This window comes from Anomaloglossus baeobatrachus, chromosome 8, assembly GCF_048569485.1.
Source record: "Anomaloglossus baeobatrachus isolate aAnoBae1 chromosome 8, aAnoBae1.hap1, whole genome shotgun sequence".
Lineage (NCBI taxonomy): Eukaryota > Metazoa > Chordata > Amphibia > Anura > Aromobatidae > Anomaloglossus > Anomaloglossus baeobatrachus.
This window is the reverse complement of record NC_134360.1, coordinates 216,509,827-216,537,642: the sequence shown is the minus strand read 5'-3', so window position 1 is coordinate 216,537,642 and position 27,816 is coordinate 216,509,827. Positions and strand designations below refer to the sequence as shown.

At 55.9% G+C, this 27,816-nt stretch overlaps 3 protein-coding genes across 3 annotated transcripts in view; 2 read left to right on the top strand and 1 right to left on the bottom strand.

The window, feature by feature from the left end:
• RAD54L (RAD54 like) overlaps nucleotides 1-8,526 on the top strand; it is a 28,793-nt gene extending 20,267 nt beyond the window's left edge. The window contains exons 12-15 of the mRNA XM_075320180.1: nucleotides 2,377-2,455; nucleotides 2,561-2,740; nucleotides 2,809-2,972; nucleotides 4,415-8,526. Of these exons, the coding sequence (XP_075176295.1) occupies nucleotides 2,377-2,455; nucleotides 2,561-2,740; nucleotides 2,809-2,972; nucleotides 4,415-4,616 (625 nt within the window). The 3' untranslated portion in view covers nucleotides 4,617-8,526. The remainder of the gene's footprint in view (nucleotides 1-2,376; nucleotides 2,456-2,560; nucleotides 2,741-2,808; nucleotides 2,973-4,414) is intronic.
• Nucleotides 4,999-18,937, bottom strand: LRRC41 (leucine rich repeat containing 41). The gene is made up of 10 exons (XM_075320179.1): nucleotides 18,623-18,937; nucleotides 16,693-16,779; nucleotides 16,555-16,625; nucleotides 12,924-13,875; nucleotides 11,903-12,136; nucleotides 11,656-11,820; nucleotides 11,301-11,399; nucleotides 10,585-10,707; nucleotides 10,401-10,476; nucleotides 4,999-5,702 (listed from the first exon to the last, which is right to left on the bottom strand). Exons 1-10 carry the CDS (start codon nucleotides 18,723-18,725, stop codon nucleotides 5,483-5,485), a joined length of 2,130 nt encoding a protein of 709 aa, XP_075176294.1. The 5' UTR covers nucleotides 18,726-18,937; the 3' UTR covers nucleotides 4,999-5,482.
• A 23-nt stretch (nucleotides 18,938-18,960) lies between these two features.
• Nucleotides 18,961-23,736, top strand: UQCRH (ubiquinol-cytochrome c reductase hinge protein). Its single transcript, XM_075320181.1, has 4 exons — nucleotides 18,961-19,086; nucleotides 19,171-19,206; nucleotides 20,535-20,696; nucleotides 23,532-23,736. Exons 1-4 carry the CDS (start codon nucleotides 19,042-19,044, stop codon nucleotides 23,562-23,564), a joined length of 276 nt encoding a protein of 91 aa, XP_075176296.1. The 5' UTR covers nucleotides 18,961-19,041; the 3' UTR covers nucleotides 23,565-23,736.
• The last annotated feature ends 4,080 nt before the right edge of the window (nucleotides 23,737-27,816 follow it).

Below are 27,816 nucleotides of genomic sequence, written 5' to 3'. Positions count from 1 at the left end.
AAATGTTTGGGCACACAGCAGGACTCGGAAGGCAAGGAGCACCATTTCACAGCAAAATTGGTTGGAATTATTAGTGGACGCCATGTTGCGTTTGGAGACCCCCCCTGAAGTGCCTAAACAATGGAGCTCCCCCACAATTGACCCCATTTTGGAAACTAGACCCCTCATGTAATTTATCTAGCTGTTTAGTGAACCACTGGAGGCTTCACAAACGTTTGTAATGTTCAGCCGTGAAAATATTTTATTCTTTTTTTTTTACCACAAAATTGTTTTTTCAAACAGGTAGCTTTTTTTCACAAGGGTATCAGGAAAAAATGCACCATAAAATGTATTGTGCAATTTCTCCTGAGTACATAGGTACCTCATATGTGGTGGAAATCAATTCTTTGGGCGTACGGCGGGGCTCAAGAGAAGGAGCGCCCTTTCACAGTAAAATTGATTGGAATTATTAGCAGACGCCATGTTGCATTTGGAGACCTCCTCAGGTGCCTAAACAATGGAGCTCCCCCACATGTGATCCCATTTTGGAAACTAGACCCCCCCCCCATACAAAAAAAAATTAGTTTGGCGAAATAAAAAATACAGACATCAGTAAAAAAAAAAAAAAAAATATGAGCGCCTGCCACTAAGACCAGTGCCAAACGTGAGAGCAATGCACGAGTCTCGCATCGCATCATCCACTCCAGTCTGGAAGCGAGCAACTGCGCTGGATAATGCGATGCGAGAGGGCGGGGCGGCAGATGAGAAAGGGCGCAGCGGATGGATGATGGGAAATGGCGCAGCGGATGGAGGAGCGGCGGAGGGAGGTGAGATGGGGATACCTACCTTACAGGATGGATCTAGGCAGCAGGATCACAGCAGACAGAAGAGGCAACAGATTGAGGAGTGTGAGAGGGGGCAGTAAATGAAGAGGATGGGAGAGAGCAGGCAGCAGATGGGGAGGGGGGCAGAGTCTGATGGGAGAGAGAGATGGCACATAGAGGAGGGGGGGCCCCAGAACATGGAGGGGGGAGGGTGGGCGCAGCACATGTGGGGGGAGGGTGGCTTGCAGCACATGGAGGGGGAGGAGGTGTAGTGGCGATGGAGAAGGGGCAGCCGATGAAGGATGCGGCGGCCGATCGAGAACAGTGGGGGCCGATTCGTGGGCAGCAGCGGCTGAAAAAGGTGGGTGCGACGGCGGCGGGGACAGTGGCGAGCGTGGCGGCGGGGACAGTGGCGAGCGTGGTGGCAGGCAGGGCGATCGTGGACATCGGTGGATCGGGAGCAGCGGCGGGGCGATCGGAGACAGCGGCGGGGCTGGCGGTGGCGATCGGAGCCACGGCGGGGCTGGCGGTGGCGGGCGGGGCTGGCGGTGGCGATCGGAGCCGCGGCGGGCGGGGCGATCGGAGACAGCGGCGGGGCTGGCGGGGCGATCGGAGACACAGCGCCGGGCTGGTGGTGGCAAGCGGGGTGATCGGAGACAGCGGCGGGGCTGGCGGGGCGATCGGAGACAGCGGCGGTGCTATAGGAGACAGCGGCGGGACTGGCACGGCGATCGGGGACAGGGGCGGGCGGCGGGGGCAGCAACTTACCGATGGGCACCCGCAGAGACCGCTCTCCTCGGCTTCAGGGACAGACACAGGTCACCGGCACCAGATCCACGGTGATTGGAGAGATCGGTCACAAGCCCGGTCTCTCCAATCAAAGCTGGGGGCGGGTGAAGCACCGATCACCCAGCTCCAGCCAATGGCCAGTGCTACAGCAGCACTGATCAGGGCTGGATTTCAATGTTCCAGCCATTTTCAATGGCTGGAACATTACAGTGTTCAGCGTTCATCAGCCAATCACAGCCTCTGTAGGTTCGGGGAGGAGGCACCACCCCTCCTGAGGTCAGGCAGAGGTCCCCTCCTTCCCGAATCTACTGTTTAATTAAACAAATTTCACTCCCCGGGGCTCCGGGACCCCAATTTCGCCATGAGGTACTGGGTACGTCATGGGTCGTTTAGCACCATGTCGTACCCAGTACGTCAAGGGTCGTTAAGGGGTTAGTGGTTCACAAAGTTGTTTTGTTTTTTTTTTGTGTGTATATATATATATATATATATATATTAATCTCTATCCGCTCACAGAAGAAATAGAGGAAAAAAACCCCCTTTAGAATGAACAATGTACTAACTACATTAAAAAGATACTAACCATGCATCATTTATAGTGTTTGTTTTTCTATAACGGGACAGCGTGGGGCCAGACTTACCCCGAATACTCGGGGGACAGCGCGGGAGGTGGAAGGGCCGGACTTTCCCTGTATATTTGGGGGACGGGGTGGAGGTGGGCCCTTCCCTCCTTCCGTATACCTGGGGTTACACAAGACACCCTCACTCTTGTCCTCTCTTTCAGGTATTTGTTCGTCCGTCTAGATGGAACGATGTCTATTAAGAAACGAGCGAAGATTGTGGAAAGGTTTAACAGCCCCACGGTGGGTTTATGGGTAACATTTTGGTGTCTCGCGGTCAGAAGCGAGGTTATGTTGATGGGGGATTTGGGCACTTCAGTTGGGGTAACGTTTCTGTCTGTGTTTAAGAGTCCGGACTTCATCTTTATGCTGAGCAGTAAGGCCGGAGGCTGTGGCCTTAATCTGATCGGAGCCAATCGTCTGGTGATGTTTGACCCTGACTGGAATCCGGCCAATGACGAGCAGGCGATGGCGCGTGTATGGCGGGACGGCCAGAAGCGGACGTGCTTTATCTACCGCCTGCTCTCGGTATGTGCTCCCTTTCCTGGTGGTCCCTTTTCCTCCTTTTTACCGTGTACTTATTATGGCTTCTCCAGACAGGGACCATTGAAGAGAAGATTTTCCAGCGTCAGACGCATAAGAAGGCGCTGAGCAGCTGCGTGGTGGACGAGGAGCAGGACGTGGAGCGGCACTTCTCTTCCGGGGAACTGAGAGAGCTCTTCACCCTCACAGAGGACACTGCCAGTGACACACATGACCGGTGGGTGCAGGGAGAAAGGCGGGGGAGGTAATTTCTGTTAGGGGAGAAAGGCCGGGGGTGGAGGGGGGGAATGACCTCGGCTAGCGGACAAGGGTGCACCTAGGGGAGAAGGGCGGTGCGAGGGGCCGACCTCTGCTAGGGGAGAAGGGCGGTGTGAGGAGCCGGCCTCTGCTAGGGGAGAAGGGCGGTGGGAGGGGCTGACCTTTGCTAGAGGAGAAGGGCGGTGGGAGGGGCCGACCTCGGCTAGAGGAGAAGGGTGGTGGGAGGGGCCGACCTTGGCTACTGGAGAAAGGCAAGGGGGATAACCGCGGCACTTCTCTGCCAGGGAACTGAGAGCTCTTCACCCTAACCGAGGCCACTGCCAACGACATACATGACCGGTGAGTGCAGGGAGAAAGGCAGTGGCCAATCTCTGCTAGGGGAGGAAGGCGGGGGGGGTGATCTTTGCTAGGGGAGAAAGGCAGGGGTGGGGGGGGCAACCTCTGCTAGGGAAGAAGGGGGGGGGGGGCACCTTGGCTAGAAGAGAAGGGCCGCTCTCTCGGCTAGGGGAGGAGGGGGAGTGGGCTGCTCTCGGCTAGTGGAGAAGGGTATACCTAGGGAAGAAGGGTGGGGGCTGACCTCGGCTAGGGGAGAAGGGCGGTGGGGGGCTGACCTTGGCTAGCGGAGAAGGGTGCACCTAGGGAAGAAGGGCGGTGGGATTCCGACCTCGGCTAGAGGAGAAGGGCGGTGGGAGGAGCTGATCTCGGCTAGAGGAGAAGGGCAAGGGGGATAACTGCGGCACTTCTCTGCCAGGGAACTGAGAACACTGCCAGTGACATACAGCACTGGTGAATGCAGGGAGAAAGGCAGGGGGGTCAATCTTTGCTAGGGGAGAAAGGTGGTGGTGGGGGGGGCAACCTCTGCTAGGGGAGAAAGGTGGTGGTGGGGGGGGCAACCTCTGCTAGGGGAGAAGGGCGGTGGTGGGGGGGCGACCTCGGCGAGAAGGGCGGTGGGGGAGGGGGCTGCTCTCTGCTAGGGAAGAAGAGTGGTGGGGGAAGGGGGCTGTTCTCTCGGCTAGGGGAGGATGGCGGTGGGGGAAGTGGGCCGCTCTCGGCTAGTGGAGAAGGGCATACCTAGGGAAGAAGGGTGGGAGACCTTTGCTAGGAAAGAAGGGTGGGGGCTGACCTCGGCTAGGGGAGAAGGGTGGTCGGGGGGGGCGCTGACCTCGGGTAGCGGAGAAGAGTTCACCTAGGGGAGAAGGGCGGTGGGAGGGGCTGACCTCGGCTAGAGGAGAAGGGCGGTGGCAGGGGCTGACCGACTAGGGGAGAAGGGTGGTGAGGTGACCTCGGCTAGGAGAGGAAGTAGAATCTTTTCCGCATTTTTTTTGTTTGTACATGCTACCTCTTCACTTTTTGTACTCACTCTGAATCTTATTTCCACCTGTGCTCCATCTCTCCTCGCAGGTTCAAATGTCGTCGCTGTGTGAATGGACACCAGGTGCGGCCCCCTCCGGCCGGCACGGACTGTACCTCGGACCTGTCGCAGTGGCATCACTGTGCGGAGAAGCGTGGTCTGCAGGATCCGGTGTTGGCAGCGGCCTGGGATGCAGCTGTTACATTCACATTTCACCAGCGCTCACATGACGAGCAGCGGGGGATCGTGTAGCAGCTCCACTCTGGGGTCTGGACCCCATCAGACTTCTCCTCCTTGACTGTACATATTGGACAATATGGCTCTGGCAACATGCAGGGGGGCATCACTGTTGACTTACAGTATTAAAGGCCTCACCGGTGCTGAAACAAACATGTTCTTATAGAATAAAAGGAAAGGCGCTATAACTTTATTTGTTCCTACAAGTGCACATGTGTACACCCCTCCCCGGCAGGACGTTGTCATCTTCCAGCACCAGATCAAAACACCCCGGGGAGGGGAGGAGCAAAAAAATTTCCGGAAACCATAGCGACAGTGCTAACCCTGACCTGTCACCCCTACCGCAGTGCACCCCTCCCCACCCCTGCTATCAGCACGGCCCCCCCCCTTCATCACCCCTCCCACTCAGTCAGCACAGCACTCTCCTCCACCCCTTTCTATCACCATGGCGCTCTCCTTCTGCGGATGTGGCTTACATGACCGGTGGGCTACTAGGGTGGAGATTGTAGCCGCTGCTCATCCTCATGGTCTCCATAAGCCACCTGATGGCTGTCCAGACTGGCAACAGATTTTTTTTTATAATAGTGGATTTTAGCATTTTTCGTCAACCATAGTGCGCAGCTGCCCCCCAACCTGCGGGGGAGAGCACCTGAAAACCTCCCCCTCTAGCAGCCGGAACATGCAGATCACACAAGTAGTAAATTCTGACATTGGGCTGGTTCCTGGGGGAGACGACAGCAATATACACCCCCAGGCCAAGGCACCCAAACTGATGCCTCAGGAGCCCTGAGCCCCGCATGCTGCATAGAATGATGTGGAGTACTGTAGTCCAGGGATGAGAGAGTGGGGCCCTCTGGTGTCCGGACGGTGAGGCGCCAAGATCACATGACACTGACGTGATCGGCGAAGGCCTGAGCAGAGTCCCAGCTGTCACTGAGCACCCGGCACCAGCCCTCCAGGGACTGGAGCGCCTCTTGTGCCACCACAGGGTCCCGGTCCAGCAGGTTCTGGGAGATACACAACTGCCTCAGCTTCACCTTCCCACGTCGCTCCAGATCCCGAGCAAAGCGCAGCAGTCCATCGGGCTTAATGCAGTTCGAGCTGAGAATACATGAGCGTTATATATAGACATTATCAATCGGCGAGGCCACAACTGTACATACATGGAGCGTTATACACATATGGGGCAGAGGCTACAGGTACAGACCCTGTGTTACACACATACCCCATTTCCTTTAAAAAGCCCCCCAAACCCTACTGGGGCTTAAATCCTACTTGCAGTTCCATAACGAAGTGGCCAAGCAGCTAGAAAAGTTAAAGAATACAGCAGGGTTCTTCAGCAAAGAAAGCAAAGCTCTCCTCCCCCCTCCCCTCCACAAAAATAAAAAAAAAAAAAATCACACTCGCCAGATCCCAAACAATTACAGTTGGCAAGTGCTGATGGTGGATGGGCTCTCATACAAAAATCTGCATCGTTGTCAGGTCCGGCTGCATTCTACTGCAGCTCTCACAAAGAGATCGGGTACCAGTGTCACTCTGCGCAAGTGATACTGCTCCCAGTCACCAGGGGGAGCCACACAGGGGACCTGACAGTGACGCAGATCTGTATGTGAGAGCCCATTCACCTGATAATGCTAATTCTTTTGAGTCGTTTAGGGGGCGTCTACTTTCTTGTGGGTTAAACTTAGCAGTAGATAGAGAATAATAAAGGAGATAATTTAACCTTTTGTAAATATGGTCTGTGCCACCCACTATAGGACTTGTACCAGGAGAACAGTAGATCAGATAATAGGATCATGTTCCAGACAGTGACGATTACATGTGAACAAACGTTTATTTTGTGTTCAAGAATAAATGTGGATTGTTGTTCATGTGAAAATATAAGACGCCCCCTGAAAATAAGCCCTAGAGTATCTATCAGAGCAAAAATACTACAAGACCCTGTATTATTTAAGGAAACAAGGTATATTAGCCGGGGCAGAGGCTACAAATATAGATACGGAGCGTTATACACATATCAGCTGCAGCTATAATTATAGATATGGAGTGTTACACACATATCAGCTGGAGCTACAAATATAGATAATGGAGCGTTATATGGATAGCAGCCGGGAGAGGGGTTACAAATATAGATACCGAATGTTCTACATATCAGCCAGGGCTACAAATATAGATATGGAGCATTAAATACTTAGCTGGGGCTACAGATATACAGCTCTGGCAAAAATTAAGAGACCACTGCCCAGTTTTATAACAATCAGCTTCTCTACGTGTCTGACAGCCGTTCCATTCCATTGTCAGTTGAATTCCACCAGAGTCCACCTCCTTCTACTTAATGTGCCTCTGATTAGGTGATCACCTGAACCAAATCTTATTTAACAAGGGAAAGTATAAAAAAAACCCACTGCTGTGGTCTTCACAATCCTCTTGCAATAGGACAAGCTGGATGGCGAACCAAGTGCTAGCAATATCCCAAAAGTAATAGGAATGAAAAGATAACTTGTAACCATGCCAAAGGAGTTGAAAAGAAAAGTCTGGAGTGAGGAAAAGAAGGGCTCAATTCTGGCTTTACTAGCAGAGGGATACAGTGCGCGTCATGTTGCCTCCATCCTTATAATTTCTAAGACAGCAGTCCATTACAACAAGGTCAAGCAGCAGACATTGGGGACAACAAAGCTACAGACCGGCAGAGGGCAAAAGTAACTCTCCACTGACCGGGATGACCATCATCTTATTTGAATGTCACTCAACAACCGCAGTATGACATCAAGTGACCTACAAAAGGAATAGCAAATGGCAGCTGGGGTGAAGTGCATGGCAGGAACAGTTCGTAACAGGCTCCTAGAGGCAGGGCTCAAGTCATGTGAAGCTAGAAAAAAGCCTTTCATCAATGAGAAGCAAAAGGAGAGCCAGGCTGAAGTTTGCCAAAGACCATATTGATTAGACCATAGAGTACTAGAGTAAGGTAATCTTCTCTGAGGCGTCTAATTTTCAGCTTCGCCCAACACCTGGTTATCTAATGGTTAGTCGGAAACCTGGGAGGGGCGTACAAGCCACAATGTCTTGCACCCACTGTGAAATGTGGTGGAGAATGGGTGATAACTGGGGATGCTTCAGCAAGGCTGGAATTGGGCAGATTAAACTTTGCAAAGGACGTATGAATCAAGTTTAATACAAGGTTATCCTGGAAACACAGTTGCTTCCTTCTGCTCAGGAAATGTTCCCTAACTCTGAGGACTGGTTTTTCCAGCAGGACAATGCGCCATGCCACACACAGCTAGGTCAATCAATGGGTGGACGAAGGACCACAACATCAATATCCTGTCAAGGCCAGCCCAATCTCCAGACCTGAACCCCATTGAAAACCTCTGGAATTTCATCAAGAGGAAGATTGATAGTCACAAGCTATCAAACAAAGAAGAACTGCTTACATTTTTGCACCAGGAGTGGCATAAGGTCACACAAATGCAGTGTGACAGACTGGTGGAAAGCATGCCAAGACGCATGAAAGAGGTAATTAAAAATCATGGTCATTCCACAAAATATTGATTTCTGAACTCTTCCTGAGGTAAAACATTATTAGTATTGTTGTTTCTAAATGATTATGAACTTGTTTTCTTTGCATTATTTGAGGTCTGAAAGCAATGCATTGTTATATTGACCATTTCTCATTTTCAGAAAATACAACATTTTTGTTTACTTAGAAATTTGGAAACGTTCTCAGTAGTTTATTGAATAAAAGAACAATTTACATTTTACTCAAAAATATAAAGAGAAAAGTCAGAAAATTTTTGCCAGAGCTGTAGCTACGGAGTGTTATACATATATCAGCTGGGGCTACAGATATAAAGTGTAAATAAAAATTAGAGATCAGCACAAACTTTCCTAAATGTTGCGATCATTGGGTCGTCCTATGTGATTATCTCCTAATATGGAGGAAACTCGTAGGATTTTACACTTATTTCATAAACTGAATTTATTGTAAAGCAAATAATAAAAATGTAAATGAGATAAATGTAAAATAACATGGATCACAATTAGAGAACACTATCAGATCCCTGCAAACTTATTGGTGCTAATTTCCTTCATTATCTGATAATCACTATGTAACCGGCAGCCGAACTTTCCAGTTTGCACTGACTTTGCTGTTCTAAAGTGACTGAAACCCTTCGGCAGCAGGTTGTCCAGATGAAGGCCAAAGGGGTGACCCTATCAGCCACAACAAGAGAAGATGGCCATTTCAAGTCTGTGATTTCGAGAATATTGAATCTTTACAACATCACAAATTCAAGTCCCCCAAGAAGGCTGGTCATTCTCAAAAGACAAATGCAAGAGAGGACAGGATAATGCAGAGACTTTCTGTGGGTAATAGTTTCCACACTGCAGCTGGAATTGCTTGCCAGTTCAGCACTGAACAGGGTAAGATCTGTCTCATCATAAAGTGTCACGACGTGTAAGAGCATTTGGACTGAAAGCCCACTCTGCAGTGACCAAACCTCATTATCAGGAAGAGTCACAAGGCTAGACTCACCTTTGGTGAGGAACACGTTGCCTGGACAGAGAAGTGTCCACAGCTCATTTTAGTGATGAAAGCAAATTTAATTTATTCGGGTCTGATGGGAACCATTATGCTCATACACAAACTGGGGAAAGACTGAACCTAAAGTGTGTTAAGAAGTCAGTGAGCAGCGGTGGAGGAAGGGTCATGGTTTGGGGACTGTTTTCTGCAGCAGGAGTTGGACCTCTCATACACCTACATGGCAGAGTGAATGCTAGTGTGGATCAGAACCTTCCTCACAACACGCAGCTCCTTACCTGTGTCCATCAGTCAATCAGCCAGCAATATTCATGCAGGACAATGCCCCCTGTCACACAGCAAAACAGGGAGAGCAGCTCCTGGAAACAATGAAATGGCTACAGCCCAGAGTCCTGATCTAAACCCAATAGAAACCTCTGGAAAATCCTTGGTGACAAAATTATGGCCAAGAAACCCCCAACAGTCAAAGAACTATGGAAGAGACTGGAAGAGGAGTGGGCCAAAATCCCCCCAGAGCAGTGTGAGAGACTAGTGATATCCTGTGGCCGCAGATGAGCTGAAGTCATTCACAGTGACAGCCTGTACATGTCCTACTGATTGTGACTGTTGTTACCTGCAGAACATTTACTGATCATCTCTCTCTGTGCTACAGTCATTGCTGCTCTATAATTATCAGCATAATAAAGGATTTATGGTGATAAACTTTGGATCTTCTGTAAAACCCTGTTCTAGTGGCACGGTGCGCCTCTTACCCTGCTCTATTGGCACGGTGCGTCCCTTACCCTGCTCTATTGGCACGGTGCGCCCCTTACTCTGCTCTATTGGCACGGTGCGCCCCTTACCCTGCTCTATTGGCACGGTGCACCCCTTACCCTGATCTATTGGCACGGTGTGCCCTTTACCCTGCTCTATTGGCACGGTGCGCCCCTTACCCTGCTCTATTGGCACGGTGCGCCCCTTACACAAATCTGGAGCATGGCCATCAATGGAGATTACATTATTTCTGAGAAAAGCTAGAGATCAGACATTGTGCTCTAATTTTCATCTCCAGTGTAGATACATGGCATAATACACATATCAGCCGGGGCTACACATGTAGATACGGAGCTTTATACACATATCAGCTGGGGGCGGGGCTACAAATATAGATGCGGGGTTCTGGCGACTTGCTTAGTTAGATGGAGCAGCTCTCGGCTCTCGCCTCGTCCCCTGCCAGGAGCTAAGATTTTCAGCAGAGTGTGCGCGGGCAGAGGACAGATTACCTGACGTCCAGGTGGTGGATCCCAGACACGGAGTCCGAGGAGAAAAGTTCGGCCAGAGCACAGAGCCCCTCGTTACCTGAGGAAAAACAGCAATAAGACACAAAAAGCAAAATGTGGCTCCACAGACCCATAAGAACAGGAGAGGGAAGACTGAGCCGAGCGCCCGAGTCAGGAGGCTCCTCACCCAGCCGGTTCCCGCACAGCTTCAGCACCCGCACGTCTGGGTTCCTTTTGATGGCAGCTACAAACTCCATGAGGAAATCAGCGGATGCCTTCTCAAAAAGGCGGCAGAAGGAGAACTTCATCTCTACAGAGAGAGCGAGACATGAGAGGAGAGCGGGGGCCCGACCACCCACAGAACACAGGGGAGGAGACCTGACCGACTGCACCCGAGAACACAGGAGGCCCGACCATCCGCCCCCCCCCTCCTCCCCAAGAACACATGAGGCCCAACCAAATCCCCGCCAGGACACAGGAGGCTCGCCCGACCGACCGCCGGCCCGCCCCCCCACAAGAACACAGCAGGCCCAACCGACCGCCCCCTCCCCCTAAGGACGTAGGAGGCCCAACCAACCACCACCAGGACACAGAAAGCCCGACCCCCCCCCCCCCCCCGCCAGAACACAGAGGGGCCCGACCAACCACCTCCCCAGAACACAGGGGGCCAACAGACCGCCACCAGGACACAGAAGGTTCAACCGACCGCCCCCTCCCACCAGAACACAGGAGACCCGACCAACTGCCACCAGGACGCAGAAGGCCCTACCGACCGCCCCCAGGATACATGAGGCTCAACCGATCGCTATCCCCCCCCAGAAGACAGAGGCCTCACAGCCACCTCCCCAGAACCGAAGAGATAAGAGTGAGAAGTAAATTGAACTCTGGCCAGAGACGACGTACCTTCCAGTTTGGAATGGTTCAGTAAGTGCACGAGATCAGCCTGAGCGTCCGACAGCTTCATATCATGGAAACTCAACCTCCGCAAGGAAGTGTTACAGTCTGAAGAATGAGAAGAGGCATATCAGTACCAGAAAGAAATCCACCCAGTGCGCCACATTCACATACACAACAGTGACTGCACCAGCAGAATAGTGAGTGCAGCTCTGGAGTACAATACAGGAGGTAACTCAGGATCAGTAATGTAATATATGTACACAGTGACTGCACCAGCAAAATAGTGAGTGCAACTCTGGAGTATAATACTAGAGATAAGCCCCTCCCATCTGTTCTGGATATCTGTGCAGATTTTAGGTACCTGCAATCACCCGCAGAAGGCGCCTCATGTCGTCCTGTCCTGGAAACGTGGCGTTATCCATAGAGAGCTCCATCAAGGACGTGGACGCCTTCAGCAGTGATACGAGGCGTTCCACCTGTACAGGGTCCTGAGGGAAGCGGAGCTCCAGCGTCTGCAGCCGATTCTCTGCAGAGACCACAACAAAGCATAAATGAGGCAACATAGATGGTGGCCGTCCCGAGAGGCCCGACCCCAGCATTGGACGCACCTGCAGATGGTGCCGTCACCTCCGCTGCTGGCATCCACTCACTGTGACTCTCCAGGTCGTAGCTCAGTGAGAGCAGCTGAAGGTGCGGGAAAATCCGGAGGACGGCGTGTGCTAGCTCCAGCGTGGGCACAAACGTGGTGAAGTCACTGAGAGAGAAGACGCGGAGGCAGCAGTGGGGGGTTCGGGAGAGCGCGGACAGCGCCTCCAACACCAGCCGAATATTGGCCCCGAGATCTGAGTAAGACACAGAAAAGGTGAAGCGGCCGAAAAGAGGGGGCCGACACACTGAACCAACCAGAGCCCCCAGAGAGGCCGACCCCCACCCCTGGAAGAGCCGCCGTATACCGGGCCCGGCTGATCAGAACTCCCCGGAAGAGCTGCTGTATACCAAGGCTATCCGACCAGAGCCCCCCCCCCGCCCAGAAGAGCCGCAGGACACTGGGCCTGGCCGACAAGTACCCCCCAGGAAGAGCCGCCATATACCAAGCCTGGCCGACAAGAGCCCCACGGGAAAAGCTGCCGTATACCAAGTTTGGCTGACCAGAGACCCCCAAGAAGAGCCGCCATATACTAAGCCTGGCTGACTAGACTCCCTATCCCAAAAATACAGCCATATACTGGGCCTGGCCAACCAGAGTCCCCTCTGAAAATCCGCCGTATACTGGGACCGGCTGACCAGACCCGCTGTACACCAGCGAACCAGAGCCACTATATATCGGGACTGGCTGTTCAGAGCCACCGTATAACGGGATCAGCGGATCACAGCAACTGTATACCAGGAGTGGCCAACCAGAGCCGCCGTATACTAGGCATGGGTGACCAGAGTCGCCATATACCGGGACTAGTTGACCACGGCCACCGTATACCGGGACCGGCCAACTTGCTCTATTCTCCCGCTAGCAACATATGATAACCTCAGTGGTCTCTGCTGATACTGTCTCCCATCTGCACCACTGTCGCCTGTGGCGCTAATACTGCTCCCCGACACCATTATGCGCGCAGTTTGGGGTGCGCTCCTCACCATTGTACGCCATGGTCAGCCGTTCCAGGGCAGTCCAGGAGCACAGCAGGTGGCACAGAGAGCGGCAGGCGGGTAAAGAAAGGGGGACGTTGTGTAGGTTCAGAGCTCTGACGCTCCGGTAGCGGAGGGCTCCCGATAATGGAGACGCCCCGAGACTTGACTTCTCCTCTTCAGGTGGCGTCTGAGCAGTGTTCCCCTCCCCCAGGGTGGAGACACTAAAGATGAAGTCATACAAGTCACTGTGATCAGTGCCCCCCACAGAGACCTCGGTTCCGGGGCCTGTTGGTGAGGTAGATGATGCCGTCCTGTGCGGGGGCACGTGGTGAGCCGTTCCCTTTCTGGACAGGGGGCTTCTTGCGGCCCGTTTCACAGGAGGCGCAATGCTCTGCTCAGAGGCGACATTCTGGCTGATATTAAGGGGCTGCAGGCTTAACAAGGCACTGAGGCCGCTGCCCTCCGCCACACTGCCCGGAGGACTGTGGGGTTTGGGGTCTCCTCCAGGCTCAGTATTGAGGGTGGTCTGCTGGCAGAAGATACAGGGGGAGTCAGGGTCTGGCTCCCAATACCCGGCGCTGACAGTCAGGATCAGGACCAGCAGCTGGTTGTCAGGACAGGGCCAGGACAGCACCGACACCTTCTGCACCCGCCCATGGTGGATAAGATGGTGCAGGAGCCGGCGCAGGGACCTCTGGGTGCCGGGGTCGGAGGAGCGCAGGTGCAGGAACTTCAGTGTCTCCACAGACTGGGCCAGGCTCTCCAGCACGGCGGGGGGCAGCTCCGTCACCCCCTGCTGCTTGTTACAGATGGTCAGCTCCGAGACGTGACGGGAGCTGGTGACTAGTGGGGAGAAGCGGCAGTCATTCAGGCGGCGGTCAGAAGATACGTCCAGAATCCCGCGCAGAACATTGTGGAAGAACGACTCCAGGAACTTCTTCCTCCAACACGTCACCGTCTGTGGGCAAAGATGGAGGAAGGGTCAGCGGGCAGCAATAACAAGGACAAAGAGGAAACGACGGACCGCCCCTGACCGAGGAGGAGACGACGGACCGTCCCCGACCGAGGGGAGGACAGAGCTCCTGGACCATGGAGAGGACAGACAACCCTACCTACTCACGGCCGAGGAAGAGAGGACAGACCACCCCCGACCATGAAGGAGAAGACAGACCACCCCAGACCACGGAGGAGAGGACAACCCTCCAGAAGAGGAGAGGACAGACCACCGCACCCAGCCCCGACCGAAGAGGAGAGGACAGACCACTCCTGACCACGGAGGAGAGGACAGACCACCCCAGACCACGGAGGAGAGGACAGACCACCCCAGACCACGGAGGAGAGGACAACCCTCCAGAAGAGGAGAGGACAGACCACCGCACCCAGCCCCGATCGAAGAGGAGAGAACAAACCACCCCCGGCCACAGAGGAGAGGACAGACCACCCCCGGCCACGGAGGAGAGGACAGACCACCCCCGGCCACGGAGGAGAGGACAGACCACCCCCGGCCACGGAGGAGAGGACAGACCACCCCCGGCCACGGAGGAGAGGACAGACCACCCCCGGCCACGGAGGAGAGGACAGACCACCCCCGGCCACGGAGGAGAGGACAGACCACCCCCGGCCACAGAGGAGAGGACAGACCACCCCCGGCCACAGATGAGAGGACAGACCACCCCCGGCCACAGAGGAGAGGACAGACCACCCCCGGCCACAGAGGAGAGGACAGACCACCCCCGGCCACGGAGGAGAGGACAGACCACCCCCGGCCACGAAGGAGAAGACAGACCACCCCAGACCACGGAGGAGAGGACAACCCTCCAGAAGAGGAGAGGACAGACCACCGCACCCAGCCCCGACCGAAGAGGAGAGGACAGACCACTCCTGACCATGGAGGAGAGGACAGACCACCCCAGACCACGGAGGAGTGGACAGACCACCCCAGACCACGGAGGAGAGGACAACCCTCCAGAAGAGGAGAGGACAGACCACCGCACCCAGCCCCGATCGAAGAGGAGAGAACAAACCACCCCCGGCCACGGAGGAGAGGACAGACCACCCCCGGCCACGGAGGAGAAGACAGACCACCCCAGACCACGGAGGAGAGGACAACCCTCCAGAAGAGGAGAGGACAGACCACCGCACCCAGCCCCGACCGAAGAGGAGAGGACAGACCACTCCTGACCACGGAGGAGAGGACAGACCACCCCAGACCACGGAGGAGTGGACAGACCACCCCAGACCACGGAGGAGAGGACAACCCTCCAGAAGAGGAGAGGACAGACCACCGCACCCAGCCCCGATCGAAGAGGAGAGAACAAACCACCCCCGGCCACGGAGGAGAGGACAGACCACCCCCGGCCACGGAGGAGAGGACAGACCACCCCCGGCCACGGAGGAGAGGACAGACCACCCCCGGCCACGGAGGAGAGGACAGACCACCCCCGGCCACAGAGGAGAGGACAGACCACCCCCGGCCACGGAGGAGAGGACAGACCACCCCCGGCCACGGAGGAGAGGACAGACCACCCCCGGCCACGGAGGAGAGGACAGACCACCCCCGGCCACAGAGGAGAGGACAGACCACCCCCGGCCACAGAGGAGAGGACAGACCACCCCCGGCCACGGAGGAGAGGACAGACCACCCCCGCCCACGGAGGAGAGGACAGACCACCCCCGCCCACGGAGGAGAGGACAGACCACCCCCACCCACGGAGGAGAGGACAGACCACCCCCGGCCACGGAGGAGAGGACAGACCACCCCCGGCCACGGAGGAGAGGACACACCACCCCCGGCCACGGAGGAGAGGACACACCACCCCCGGCCACGGAGGAGAGGACACACCACCCCCGGCCACGGAGGAGAGGACACACCACCCCCGGCCACGGAGGACACACCACCCTCGACCACGGAGGACACACCACCCTCGACCACGGAGGAGAGGACAGACCACCCTCGACCACGGAGGAGAGGACAGACCACCCTCGACCACGGAGGAGGGGACAGACCACCCTCGACCACGGAGGAGAGGACAGACCACCCTCGACCACGGAGGAGAGGACAGACCACCCTCGACCACGGAGGAGAGGACAGACCACTCTCGACCACGGAGGAGAGGACAGACCACCCAACCCTCAACCACGGAGGAGAGGACAGACCACCCAACCCTCGACCACGGAGGAGAGGACAGACCACCCAACCCTCGACCACGGAGGAGAGGACAGACCACCCAACCCTCGACCATGGAGGAGAGGACAGACCACCCAACCCTCGACCACGGAGGGGAGGACAGACCACCCAACCCTCGACCACGGAAGACAGACCACCCAACCCACGGAAAAGAGAAAAAACAACCGAACCCACGGAAAAGAGAACGGACCACCCCATCCACCCCAACCGTGGAACAGAGGACAAATTACTCTACCCATGGAGGAGAGGACAGACCCTCGCCTGAGGAAAAGACAGACCATTCCACCCCCATTTGGCCGAAGAGGAGAGGACAGACCACACTCTCCCCCACCCGACTGAAGAGAGGTTAGATGACCCCACCCCCTGACTGAGGAGAGGACAAACTGCCAGAATGTGAAACTAGTGAATAGACCCTTTGAGAGAACCCCAGTCAGCAAAATGTGCACTAACCCCAAATCTGGACGGTTTACTCTTCATGATGTCATTCCACAACTTGCACCAGATGGACTGTGTGGAGAGTCCTGGAGGAGGAGAACAGCGTCAGCCGCGCGCCCTTAATCTGGAGGCATCCACTGACGCAGCACTAACCTTTCCTCACAGCCGCATGCTCGATTCTGTCCAGGTAATAGATGTTCATCAGCGGGAGGAGACCCTGGAGGATCAAAGCCGGGAGCCCTGGAAATAAAGGACCACTACGATAAAAAATGACCCCCAGTCACTGGATCACCGTGACCGCACGACTCGGTCCCTTGGTCCCGAGATCGCACAACCCAGTCTCGGGATCACGCTCCCCCGTCTCGGCATCTCGCACCCATCGATCTCGGGATCGCGCACCCATGTCTCGGGATCGCGCACCCATGTCTCGGGATCGCTCTTCCCGGTCTTTTGGTCTCGGTATCGCGCTCCCCGGTCTCGGGATTGCACTCTCCAATCTCGGTCTCGCACTCCCCGCTTTCAGTCTTTTGGTCTCGGGATCGCACTCCCTGACCTTGGGATTGTGCTCACCGATCTTGGTCTTCGGAATGAGCTCCCCGGTCTCTGTCTCACGCTCCCTGGTCTTGGGATCGCACTCCCTGACCTTGGGATTGTGCTCACTGATCTCGGTAATGAGCTCCCCGGTCTCTGTCTCATGCTCCCTGGTCTAGGTATTGCACTCCTCAGTCTCTCGATCTTGGGATCTCGCACCCATGTCTCTCGATTTCAGGATCGCACTCCCCGTTCTCAGTCTTTTGGTCTCGGGATCGCACTCCCCGACCTTGGGATTGTGCAAACCGGTCTCTGTCTCACGCTTTCCCGGTCTTGGTATCGCGCTCCTCGGTCTCTCGAACTTGGGAACTCAAACTCATGTCTCTCGATCTCGCACTCCCCGGTCTCACTCTTTCGGTTTCGGGATCGCACGCCCTGGTCTCACGCTCCCTCATCTCGGGATCATGCTCGGATTTTTGGTCCCATGATTGCTCTCCCTGGTCTTGGGATTGTGCCCACCGGTCTCGGTCTTTCAGTCTCGGAATCACACTGCCCGATCTCGAACTTTTGGTCTCTGTATCACACACCCAGTCTCTTGATCTTGGGATCTCGCATCCATGTCTCTCGATCCCGGGATCACACTCCCTGATTTTGGTTTCTTGATCTCTTTCGGTTTCAGGATTGCACTTAATGGTTTCACGCTTCCCCGGTCTCGGGATTGCGCTTCCCCCGTCTCTGTCTTTTGGTCTCGAGATCGTGCTCCCCAGTCTTGGTCTTTTGGTCTTGGTATCGCATTCCCTGGTCTCTCGATCTTGGGATCTCGCATCCATGTCTCTCGATCTCGGGATCGCACTCCCCGGTCTTGGTCTTTCAGTCTCAGTCTCTCATGCCCCACTCCTGGTCTCAGTCTCTATCGCGGGTGCTTCAGTCTCTTGGTCTTTGGTTCTTGCGATTGCACACCCTGGTCTCTCGCTCCCCGGTCTTTGTCTTTTAGTCTCAGTCTCTCTCGCCCCACTCTTGGTCTTATTCTCTTGTACGACCCGGTCACTCGAGCACCCCGGTCTTTGGTTCTCGGGATTGCACACCCCAGTCTCTAGTTCTCGGGATCGCACACCCCAGTCTCTGGTTCTCGGGATCGCACACCCCAGTCTCTCAGTCTTTGGTTCTCGGGATTTAAAGTCCCGGTCTTGGTCTCCTGGTCTCGAGCTCTCCGGTCTCGGTCTTTGGGTCCCAGGATCGCCAGCCCCGGTCTTTCGCTCCCCGGTCTAGGTCTCTCGCAAGCGCCGGTTTCGGTCTTTGGGTCCCGGGATAGCACGCCCCGGTTTTGGTCTCTCGCAAGCCCCGGTCTTAGTCTTTGGGCCTCGGGATCGCACGCCCCAGTTTCTCGCTCCCCGGTCGTGGTATTTGGGTCCCGGGATCGCACGCCCCGGTCTTGGTCTCTCGCTCTCTGGTCTCGGTCTTTGGGTCCCGGGATCGCAAGCCCCGGTCTCTCGCAAGCCCCAGACACCCGAGGTCTTCAGCAGATCCCCTGCCATGTCGTGACGCCCCTCACCCCACACGTCTTCCTCCAGACGCTCCATGTTGGCGGTGACGGCCCGGGCTGATAACAAGAACAGAGTCGGGCTCCCTCCAGCATCTTCCGGCGATATCTCCATGGCCTGAGCTCCCCGCTCAAAGGCTCATGTCACGGGGAACCGAAACCTGGAGCCTCGGACAAGTCAAGAGGGAGCAAAGCAGCCGAGTCTGCCAGTCACAGCGCCGCCATCTTCGCGGGGACTGACTGTTTGCATCACGTGACGTGGCCGCCATGTTGTGAAGGTCACACATAGCCTCAGCGGTCTCCATGAACATGCCCGCCGCGCCCCGCACACACCTCCGGCTGGAAGGAACTTCCGGATCAGGGGTAGCGAAGGGAATTACTTCCGGCGGGTGACCCCTCGCGTCCTTCTGTTCTGAGCCGCTGGTGACAGGATGGTACTTGAGATGGAGAAGGTGCTGGCCGGGGAGCCCGAGCAGGTGAGCGGTGCGGACACCGGCGGCTGACACCTGCGGACAACAGCTGTGAGTGAGCCCACATAATGTTTTGCTCTGTCATTACAGGAGGAGAAAGAGGAGGAAGAAGAACAGGACCTGGTGGTGAGTGCAGGGAGGTCCGCGGGAAGGATGGAGGCAGGAGGAGGACAGCCTCTAACACTGGGGGAAGGAGGAGGACAGCCTCTAACACTGGGGGAAGGAGGAGGACTTCTAATACTGGAGACTGGGACAGCCTCTAATACTGGAGGATGGGGGCAGGAGGAGGACAGCCTCTAACGCTGGAAGATGGGAGGAGGAGAACAGCCTCTAACGTGGGAAGATGGGAGGAGGACAGCCTCTAACGTGGGAAGATGGGAGGAGGACAGCCTCTAACGTGGGAAGATGGGAGGAGGACAGCCTCTAACGTGGGAAGATGGGAGGAGGACAGCCTCTGACGCGGGAAGATGGGAGCAGGAGGACAGCCTCTGACGCGGGAAGATGGGAGCAGGAGGACAGCCTCTGACGCGGGAGGATGGGGGGAGCAGGAGGACAGCCTCTGACGCGGGAGGATGGGGGGAGCAGGAGGACAGCCTCTGACGCGGGAGGATGGGGGGAGCAGGAGGACAGCCTCTGACGCGGGAGGATGGGGGGAGCAGGAGGACAGCCTCTGACGCGGGAGGATGGGGGGAGCAGGAGGACAGCCTCTGACGCGGGAGGATGGGGGGAGCAGCAGGACAGCCTCTGACGCGGGAGGATGGGGGGAGCAGGAGGACAGCCTCTGACGCGGGAGGATGGGGGGAGCAGCAGGACAGCCTCTGACGCGGGAGGATGGGGGGAGCAGGAGGACAGCCTCTGACGCGGAGGATGGGGGGAGCAGGAGGACAGCCTCTGACGCGGGAGGATGGGGGGAGCAGGAGGACAGCCTCTGACGCGGGAGGATGGGGGGAGCAGGAGGACAGCCTGACGCGGGAGGATGGGGGGAGCAGGAGGACAGCCTGACGCGGGAGGATGGGGGGAGCAGGAGGACAGCCTCTGACGCAGGAGGACAGCCTCTGACGCGGGAGAATGGGGGGAGCAGGAGGACAGCCTCTGACGCGGGAGGATGGGGGGAGCAGGAGGACAGCCTCTGACGCGGGAGGATGGGGGGAGCAGGAGGACAGCCTCTGACGCGGGAGGATGGGGGGAGCAGGAGGACAGCCTCTGACGCGGGAGGATGGGGGGAGCAGGAGGACAGCCTCTGACGCGGGAGGATGGGGGGAGCAGGAGGACAGCCTCCGACGCTGGAGGAGGATGAGGGGGAGAGGGGTGCTATCTTTCTGATGCCTGCCCTTTCACCACCACACAAAGTGCCAGCCTCTTGAGCTCAGCGGTCTGGCCTCACCCCCGCTCACGGGTTCCCTCCCCCTTGTATATATTGTGCCTACTCCCTGCAGTGACGTCTTTCTCCGTAGGACCCGCTAACTGCGGTCAGGGAGCACTGCGAGCAGACGGAGAAGTGTGTGAAGACGCGGGAGCAGCTGGAGATGTGCGAGACGCGGGTGAACTCCCGATCACACACGGAGGAGGAGTGCACGGAGGAGCTGTTCGACTTCCTGCACGCCCGCGATCACTGTGTGAGTGGCAGCAAGAAGGCGATAAGGGCTAATGGCTTTATGTGGGGAGGTGGGGGATGATGGCTTTAGAGGAGGGTTGGAGGGAGGTTTGTAGGCAGGTTGGGGGGGTGATGGACAGCCTGGGGGGGGGGGGGGGTTGGAAGGTCACACAGACATCCCACCGCTGCCACAAATCTGTGATGACGCTGCAACTCGCAGCCCCACCCTGTTGTCTCTAATACGTTGGAGCCGTACTGTACAACCTCATCACTTCCGCCAACATGTGATGTTCTGCACCCCCCAAGTACGTGAGGTCAGCTTGGTGCAGTGTTACCATAACGCGCAGTGTCCACACGGGGAGGGGGAAAGAGGGGACCGCTCAACTTCCGACGTGACACCCCCACTTGCTCACAACCTTGACAGGCAGAAACGCTCTTTTGACTAGCCCTAGTGACACAGGCCTGCCAGCCTGGTAGGCTGCCACCAGTTCCTTGTTAGATACAAGCCTGGTCCGTTAGCAGGACTATATCGGGCCACAAACCGCCCAGGTAGCGTGTAATACTAAATTGAGCACACTGACATGGGATTCGTGGATCGAGATAAAAGAAAAAATCCAGGATTCAATTATATATTTAATCAGATTAAGGGCACATTAGATAATACACTGTGTACAAGAAATTTACAGATGATATGGTCAGAAATGCAGAAACAAGTAAGATATAGATGTACGCAGATGTACCTATTAATCAGTTACCTGTTCCTTGTGATTAGGCCTAGTGCTGGCTCGGCACAGGAGAGGCGCTCTGGAGCCAATGGTTTTCTTGGTACTCCCCATACGTTTACAAGATGTGACCTCTCTGAGAAGAACCCCTCCAAAATGTCTGCATTGGTTTTTTTTATAACCCATGGACCTCCCAGCTGGTGACCTATGACAGGGCTTGAGATGGGATGTGCCTTCAGGTTCCAGAGAATTATGAAATGGTAGCTTCCTCATATTTTACACTGAAGATATTACATCATGTTTCCTATTATGATTTTATCTATCCATAGCTAGGAAACATAATGTGTCTATTGCCTTCCAGCCGCTAGTTATTAATTATGGGCTGATATGCATGTCCCATAATTAAGGCAAAATATGCGTTACTTGTGTCTCGCTGTCCTGAGGCCGGAGATATGCCTGCCATACTTGTAGGAGCTATGCACACCCTAATGTTATACTTTTTACCTTGGCGCCAGTCTGTCAGCAGGTCTCCTTTAAAGCTTCTCTGGGTGTTAGTATTACCCGCCTACTTCCCTAGCTGAATTACTTTTGTCGCCAGGGGGTCTTGCTCTAGTCAGAGGCTTCTACCTCCCTATGATTAACTTTCACCTCTTACCATTTGTTCCGGAATGGAGGTATTGGATTTCTATCCTGAATAAGTGTGACCTAGTCTTGATGCAGGTCAGGATGTGTGGAAATATGTATGATTGCCAGGTGACTGGCATGTATGGATATGTCATATTCCTCACAGGAGGCTTGTAGGCAGAGGAGGGGGGGGGGAGGCTTGTAGTTGGGGCGAGGCTTGTAGGCGGAGGGTCGGGGGGGAGAGAGGGGGGAGGCTTGTAGGCGGAGGGTCGGGGGGAGGCTTGTAGTTGGGGGGAGAGAGGGGGGAGGCTTGTAGGCGGGGTGAGAGAGGGGGGAGGCTTGTAGGCGGAGGGTCGGGGGGGGGAGAAGGGAGGCTTTTAGGCAGAGGGTCGGGGGTGGGAGAAGGGAGGCTTGTAGGCGGAGGGTCGGGGGGGGAGAAGGGAGGCTTGTAGGCGGAGGGTCGGGGGGGGAGAAGGGAGGCTTGTAGGCGGAGGGTCGGGGGGGGAGAAGGGAGGCTTGTAGGCGGAGGGTCGGGGGGGAGAAGGGAGGCTTGTAGGCGGACGGTCGAGGGGGAGAAGGGAGGCTTGTAGGCGGAGGGTCGGGGGGGGAGAGAAGGGAGGCTTGAAGGCGGAGGGTCGGGGGGGGAGAGGGGAGGCTTGTAGGCGGAGGGTCAGGGGAGGCTTGTAGGCGGAGGGTCGGGGGGGAGAGGGGAGGCTTGTAGGCGGAGGGTCAGGGGAGGCTTGTAGGCGGAGGGTCGGGGGGGAGAGGGGTGGCTTGTAGGCGGAGGGTCGGGGGGGAGAGGGCTGGCTTGTAGGCGGAGGGTCGGGGGGAGAGGGGTGGCTTGTAGGCGGAGGGTCGGGGGGGAGAGAGGGGAGGCTTGTAGGCGGAGGGTCGGGGTGGGAGGCTTGTAGGCGGGGGGCAGAGAGGGGACGCCTGTAGGCGGCGGGTCGGGGGGGGGAGAGGGGAGGCTTGTAGGCGGAGGCTCGGGGGGGAGAGGGGTGGCTTGTAGGCAGAGGGTCGGGGGGGGAGGCTTGTAGGCAGAGGGTCGGGGGGGAGAGGGGAGGCTTGTAGGCGGAGGTCGGGGGGGAGAGGGGAGGCTTGTAGGCAGAGGGTCGGGGGGGAGGGGAGGCTTGTGGTCGGGGGGGAGAGAGGGGAGGCTTGTAGGCGGCGGGTCGGGGGGGGGGAGAGGGGAGGCTTGTAAGTGGAGGGTCGGGGGGGAGAGGGGAGGCTTGTAGGCGGAGGGTCGGGGGGGAGAGGGGAGGCTTGTAGGCGGAGGGTCAGGGGGGGGAGAGGGGAAACTTGTAGGCGGAGGGTCGGGGGGGGAGAGGGGAGGCTTGTAGGAGTAGGGTCGGGGGGAGGGAGGGGAGGCTTGTAGACAGATTTCCATCTACATTTTGGACCTGTTATGGTTGGGGCTGAGCTGTTGGGATGTTGTGGTGCTGGTGTTTGAACACTGTGTGGTGTGAACGCTCTTTCTGAGTTGGTGTTGACCTTCTCGGTTCAATCTACAGGTGGCTCATAAACTCTTCAAGCATCTGAAGTAGCAGGCTGCCCATCCTGGCTGGCTGCTGTGTCTGCATCGTCCTCCTGGCTGCTGTTTCCGCCTGCACCCTACAAGCTAAACTTCTCATCTGTGATCTTGAGGATGGACCGCTGTAAACTAACAGCCCTTTCATTGATGTCATTGTCTTTAATAAATGTGATACTGAAGTGTGATTGTTTCCGTGTCTTGTCCGCCTTGGCCGGCCGCCGTGTCTGCCTCGGCCCCTTGCTGTGTCCGCCTCGTCGTCCTGGCTGGCCCCCTGTGTCCGCCTCGCTCTCTTGGCCGGCCCCCTGTGTCCGCCTCGCTCTCTTCGCCGGCCCCCTGTGTCCGCGTCGCCCTCCTGGCCGGCCCCACTGGCTACTGTGTCCGCGTCGCCCTCCTGGCCGGCCCCACTGGCTACTGTGTCCGCGTCGCCCTCCTGGCCGGCCCCACTGGCTACTGTGTCCGCGTCGCCCTCCTGGCCGGCCCCACTGGCTACTGTGTCCGCGTCGCCCTCCTGGCCGGCCCCACTGGCTACTGTGTCCGCGTCGCCCTCCTGGCCGGCCCCACTGGCTACTGTGTCCGCGTCGCCCTCCTGGCCGGCCCCACTGGCTACTGTGTCCGCGTCGCCCTCCTGGCCGGCCCCACTGGCTACTGTGTCCGCGTCGCCCTCCTGGCCGGCCCCACTGGCTACTGTGTCCGCGTCGCCCTCCTGGCCGGCCCCACTGGCTACTGTGTCCGCGTCGCCCTCCTGGCCGGCCCCACTGGCTACTGTGTCCGCGTCGCCCTCCTGGCCGGCCCCACTGGCTACTGTGTCCGCGTCGCCCTCCTGGCCGGCCCCACTGGCTACTGTGTCCGCGTCGCCCTCCTGGCCGGCCCCACTGGCTACTGTGTCCGCGTCGCCCTCCTGGCCGGCCCCACTGGCTACTGTGTCCGCGTCGCCCTCCTGGCCGGCCCCCACTGGCTACTGTGTCCGCGTCGCCCTCCTGGCCGGCTCCACTGGCTACTGTGTCCGCGTCGCCCTCCTGGCCGGCCCCACTGGCTACTGTGTCCGCGTCGTCCTCCTGGCCGGCCCCACTGGCTACTGTGTCCGCGTCGTCCTCCTGGCCGGCCCCACTGGCTACTGTGTCCGCGTCGTCCTTCTGGCCGGTCCCACTGGCTACTGTGTCCGCGTCGTCCTCCTGGCCGGCCCCACTGGCTACTGTGTCCGTGTCGTCCTCCTGGCCGGCCGCTGTTTCCACCTGTGCCCTACAAGCTGAACCTATCCGTGATCTTGAGGATTGACTGCTCTGGACTAATAGCCCTTTTGTCGATGTCATTCTCTTTAATAAATGTGATACTGATGTGTGATGATGGTTTGTGTTGTCTGTCTCCCCCCAATTCCCCCCCCCCTTCCCACCTCCTCGGTTCACCGTTCTGTCCTCCTCCAGGGCTCCTCGGCTTTACCTTTTGTAACCCCCTAGGACTCCTTGGCTTTAACTAACCTGTCCCACCAGCAATGCTCCTCCGCTCACCTTTGTCCCTCTCCCAATGCTTCTCAGCTCACCCCTATTCCCCCCCCCCCCCCCCAGGGCTCCACGGCTCACCTCTGTCCCCCCCCAATGCTCCTTGGCTCACCCCTCTGTCCCCACTCCCCCCTAGGAGGTCTCCTCGGCTTACCTCTCTGTCCCCCCCCCCCCCCCCCCACAGGCTCCTCTGCTCACCTCTGCTCCCCACAATGCTCCTGTCCTTCATCCATCTCTGTGTCCTTCCTCCAATGCTGCTCTGCTCACCTCTCTGTCCTCCCCAATGCTCCTTGCCTCACTCCTCTGTCTCCCGTCCCCCCCGGAGGGCTCCTCTGTTCACGTCTCTGTTCCCCCACTACTCTGCTGCTCACCTCTCTGTCCCCCTTAACCCCTTCAGCCCCGGGCACTTTCCGTTTTTGCGTTTTTGTTTTTTGCTCCCCTTCTTCCGAGAGCCGTAACTTTTTTATTTTTCCGTCAATCTTGCCATATGAGGGCTTGTTTTTTGCGGGACAAGTTGTACTTTTAAATGAAACCATAAGTTTTACCATATGGTGTACTGGAAAGCAGCAAAAAAATTCCAAGTGTGGAAAAAATGCAAAAAAAGTGTGATGGCACAATAGTTTTTGGGATGTTTTATTCACGGTGTTCACTATATGGTAAAACTGATGTGTGGGTATGATGCCTGAGGTCGGTGCGAGTTCGTAGACACCAAACATGTATAGGTTTACTTGTATCTAAGGGGTTAAAAAAAATTCACAAGTTTGTCCAATAAAAGTGGCGCGCGTTTTGCGCCATTTTCTGAAACATTTTTAGCGTTATTTTTTGGGATCTATGGCTCAGTGACGGCTTATTTTTTGCGTCTCGAGCTGATGTTTCTAATGGTAGCATTTTTGCGCAGATGCTACGTTTTGATCGCCTGTTATTGCATTTTGCGTAAAACTTGCGGCGACCAAAAAACGTAATTTTGGCGTTTGGAATTTTTTTGCCACTACGTCGTTTACCAATCAGATTAATTGATTTTATATTTTGATAGATCGGGCATTTCTGAACGCGGCGATACCAAATATGTGTATATTTATTTATTTTTTAACCCTTTAATTTTCAATGGGGGGAAAGGGGGGTGATTTGAACTTTTAGGTTTGGTTTTTTTTAATTTTTTAAAACTTTTTTTAACTTTTTTTATTTTATTTTACTAGTCCCCCTAGGGGGCTATAGCGATCAGCAATCCGATTGCTGATCGCTATCTGCTGATTACAGCTATACCGCTGTAAACAGCAGAAATAGTCACTTTCTTTTTTCCTCTGCTCCGTGCCGAGGAAGAATGAAAGTGAAACTTCATAGCAGCAGGCGTCATCACATGACCCTGTGCTACGATGGCAACCACCGAACGTCACGTGATCACTCACGTGACGTCCGGAGGGGGCGGCGGTAAGTAAAAAACATGGCCGCGCGCATATAGATCTCGCTGACAGACTTTGGCAGCGAGATCTAAGGGGTTAATGTTCCGGGTGGAATGCGATTCCACTCGGAACATGTAGGCACACATGTCAGCTGTTGAAAACAGCTGATATGTGTGCCGATCCACGCCGCCTGCCCGCGGCAGGGGGCGGGGCTTACCGGGACACGATCCATGACGGAAAGATCCGTCCATGGTCGTGAAGGGGTTAAAGAAGTCCAGTTACCAAAACTGATTTTTCCCCCCCCCCTCATAAATCTTGCTATCATGTGCCTCTCCACACATCTATTATGTTTTTTCAGCAATATTACCTTTTATTGTGCTCTAGCAGCACATCCTCATTGCTGGCTCCAGCTCTGATGGGGTTAATCTCTCTTCTGACTTCCTGGGTTCAGTTCCTACAACTCTCATAATTCTTTGTGGCTCTAGGCCTGTATCTAACACACCCTCTGTATTTAACACACCCACCCAGCTCTCCTCTCCACCCAAAGACTCCTCCCTGCCTCTTCCCAGTGTGGATGCACTGAGAGCAATCACAGCAGAGACAGCCGAAGCTCCCAGCTCTGCACAACCAGGGAAGAAGGTGGCTATCTTCTGCTTGTTCTCATATAGTTCATAGTTTGTGTGTGTGGGGAGAGGGGGAGGGGAGAGGGGGAGGGAAGGAGAGGCTGGGGGTGCTCTGTCACCAACTTGCTACACTCTGTGACTTGTTGTGCAGGTGACAGAGTGCAGACAGTTAGTCCCATGTAGCAGGACAGGTGACAGAGCAGAGCGCTGACATGCTCTGCTCTGAGACATGCGGTGCTGCATGTCACCAGCTTGTCAGTGTCTTGCTGCGTCCTGTAGTGCTGGTGGGAGGAGCACATGATCACACCGCCAGACACCGCCCATTCTCCTGACATCGGACCAGAGCAGAGCGGGCGGGTGGAGAGTAAGATCAGTACTTACGTGACAGGGGGGGATTTCAGCTGAAGAACCCCCCCCCCCCGTGTAAGACCTGTTAACATTTATTTATTATATATATATATATATATATATATATATATATATATATATATATATATATATATATATATATATATATATATATATATAATAAATATATATATATAGGTTAAAAGACTGTTTGGTGGACTTCCTTGTGTTATGCTGCCACCTGCTGTCAAAACAGAGAACAGCGGGAAAAAGTCCTGCTGCTCAAGTGACTTGATTGAGTCTGGAACAGGAGGAGGAGGAGTCTACATGTGGCTGTTTTGCAGGGAGGAGTGTGCTGGAGTGGGCTGTAAGATAGAAGGCCTCAGTCTGCCTTGTTT

What these genes read in the sequence shown, in the direction of transcription:
- LRRC41 (XM_075320179.1), bottom strand. Translation starts at nt 18,725, where the DNA reads ATGGAGATATCGCCGGAAGATGCTGGAGGGAGCCCGACTCTGTTCTTG. An exon ending in GGTGACGGCACCATCTGCAG is followed by an intron (nt 11,821 to 11,902) that starts GTGCGTCCAATG and finishes TGGTCTCTGCAG; the next exon opens with AGAATCGGCTGCAGACGCTG. An exon ending in GAACCATTCCAAACTGGAAG is followed by an intron (nt 10,708 to 11,300) that starts GTACGTCGTCTC and finishes CTCTCTCTGTAG; the next exon opens with AGATGAAGTTCTCCTTCTGC.
- UQCRH (XM_075320181.1), top strand. Translation starts at nt 19,042, where the DNA reads ATGGTACTTGAGATGGAGAAGGTGCTGGCCGGGGAGCCCGAGCAG. An exon ending in TGGCCGGGGAGCCCGAGCAG is followed by an intron (nt 19,087 to 19,170) that starts GTGAGCGGTGCG and finishes CTGTCATTACAG; the next exon opens with GAGGAGAAAGAGGAGGAAGA. An exon ending in TGCACGCCCGCGATCACTGT is followed by an intron (nt 20,697 to 23,531) that starts GTGAGTGGCAGC and finishes TTCAATCTACAG; the next exon opens with GTGGCTCATAAACTCTTCAA.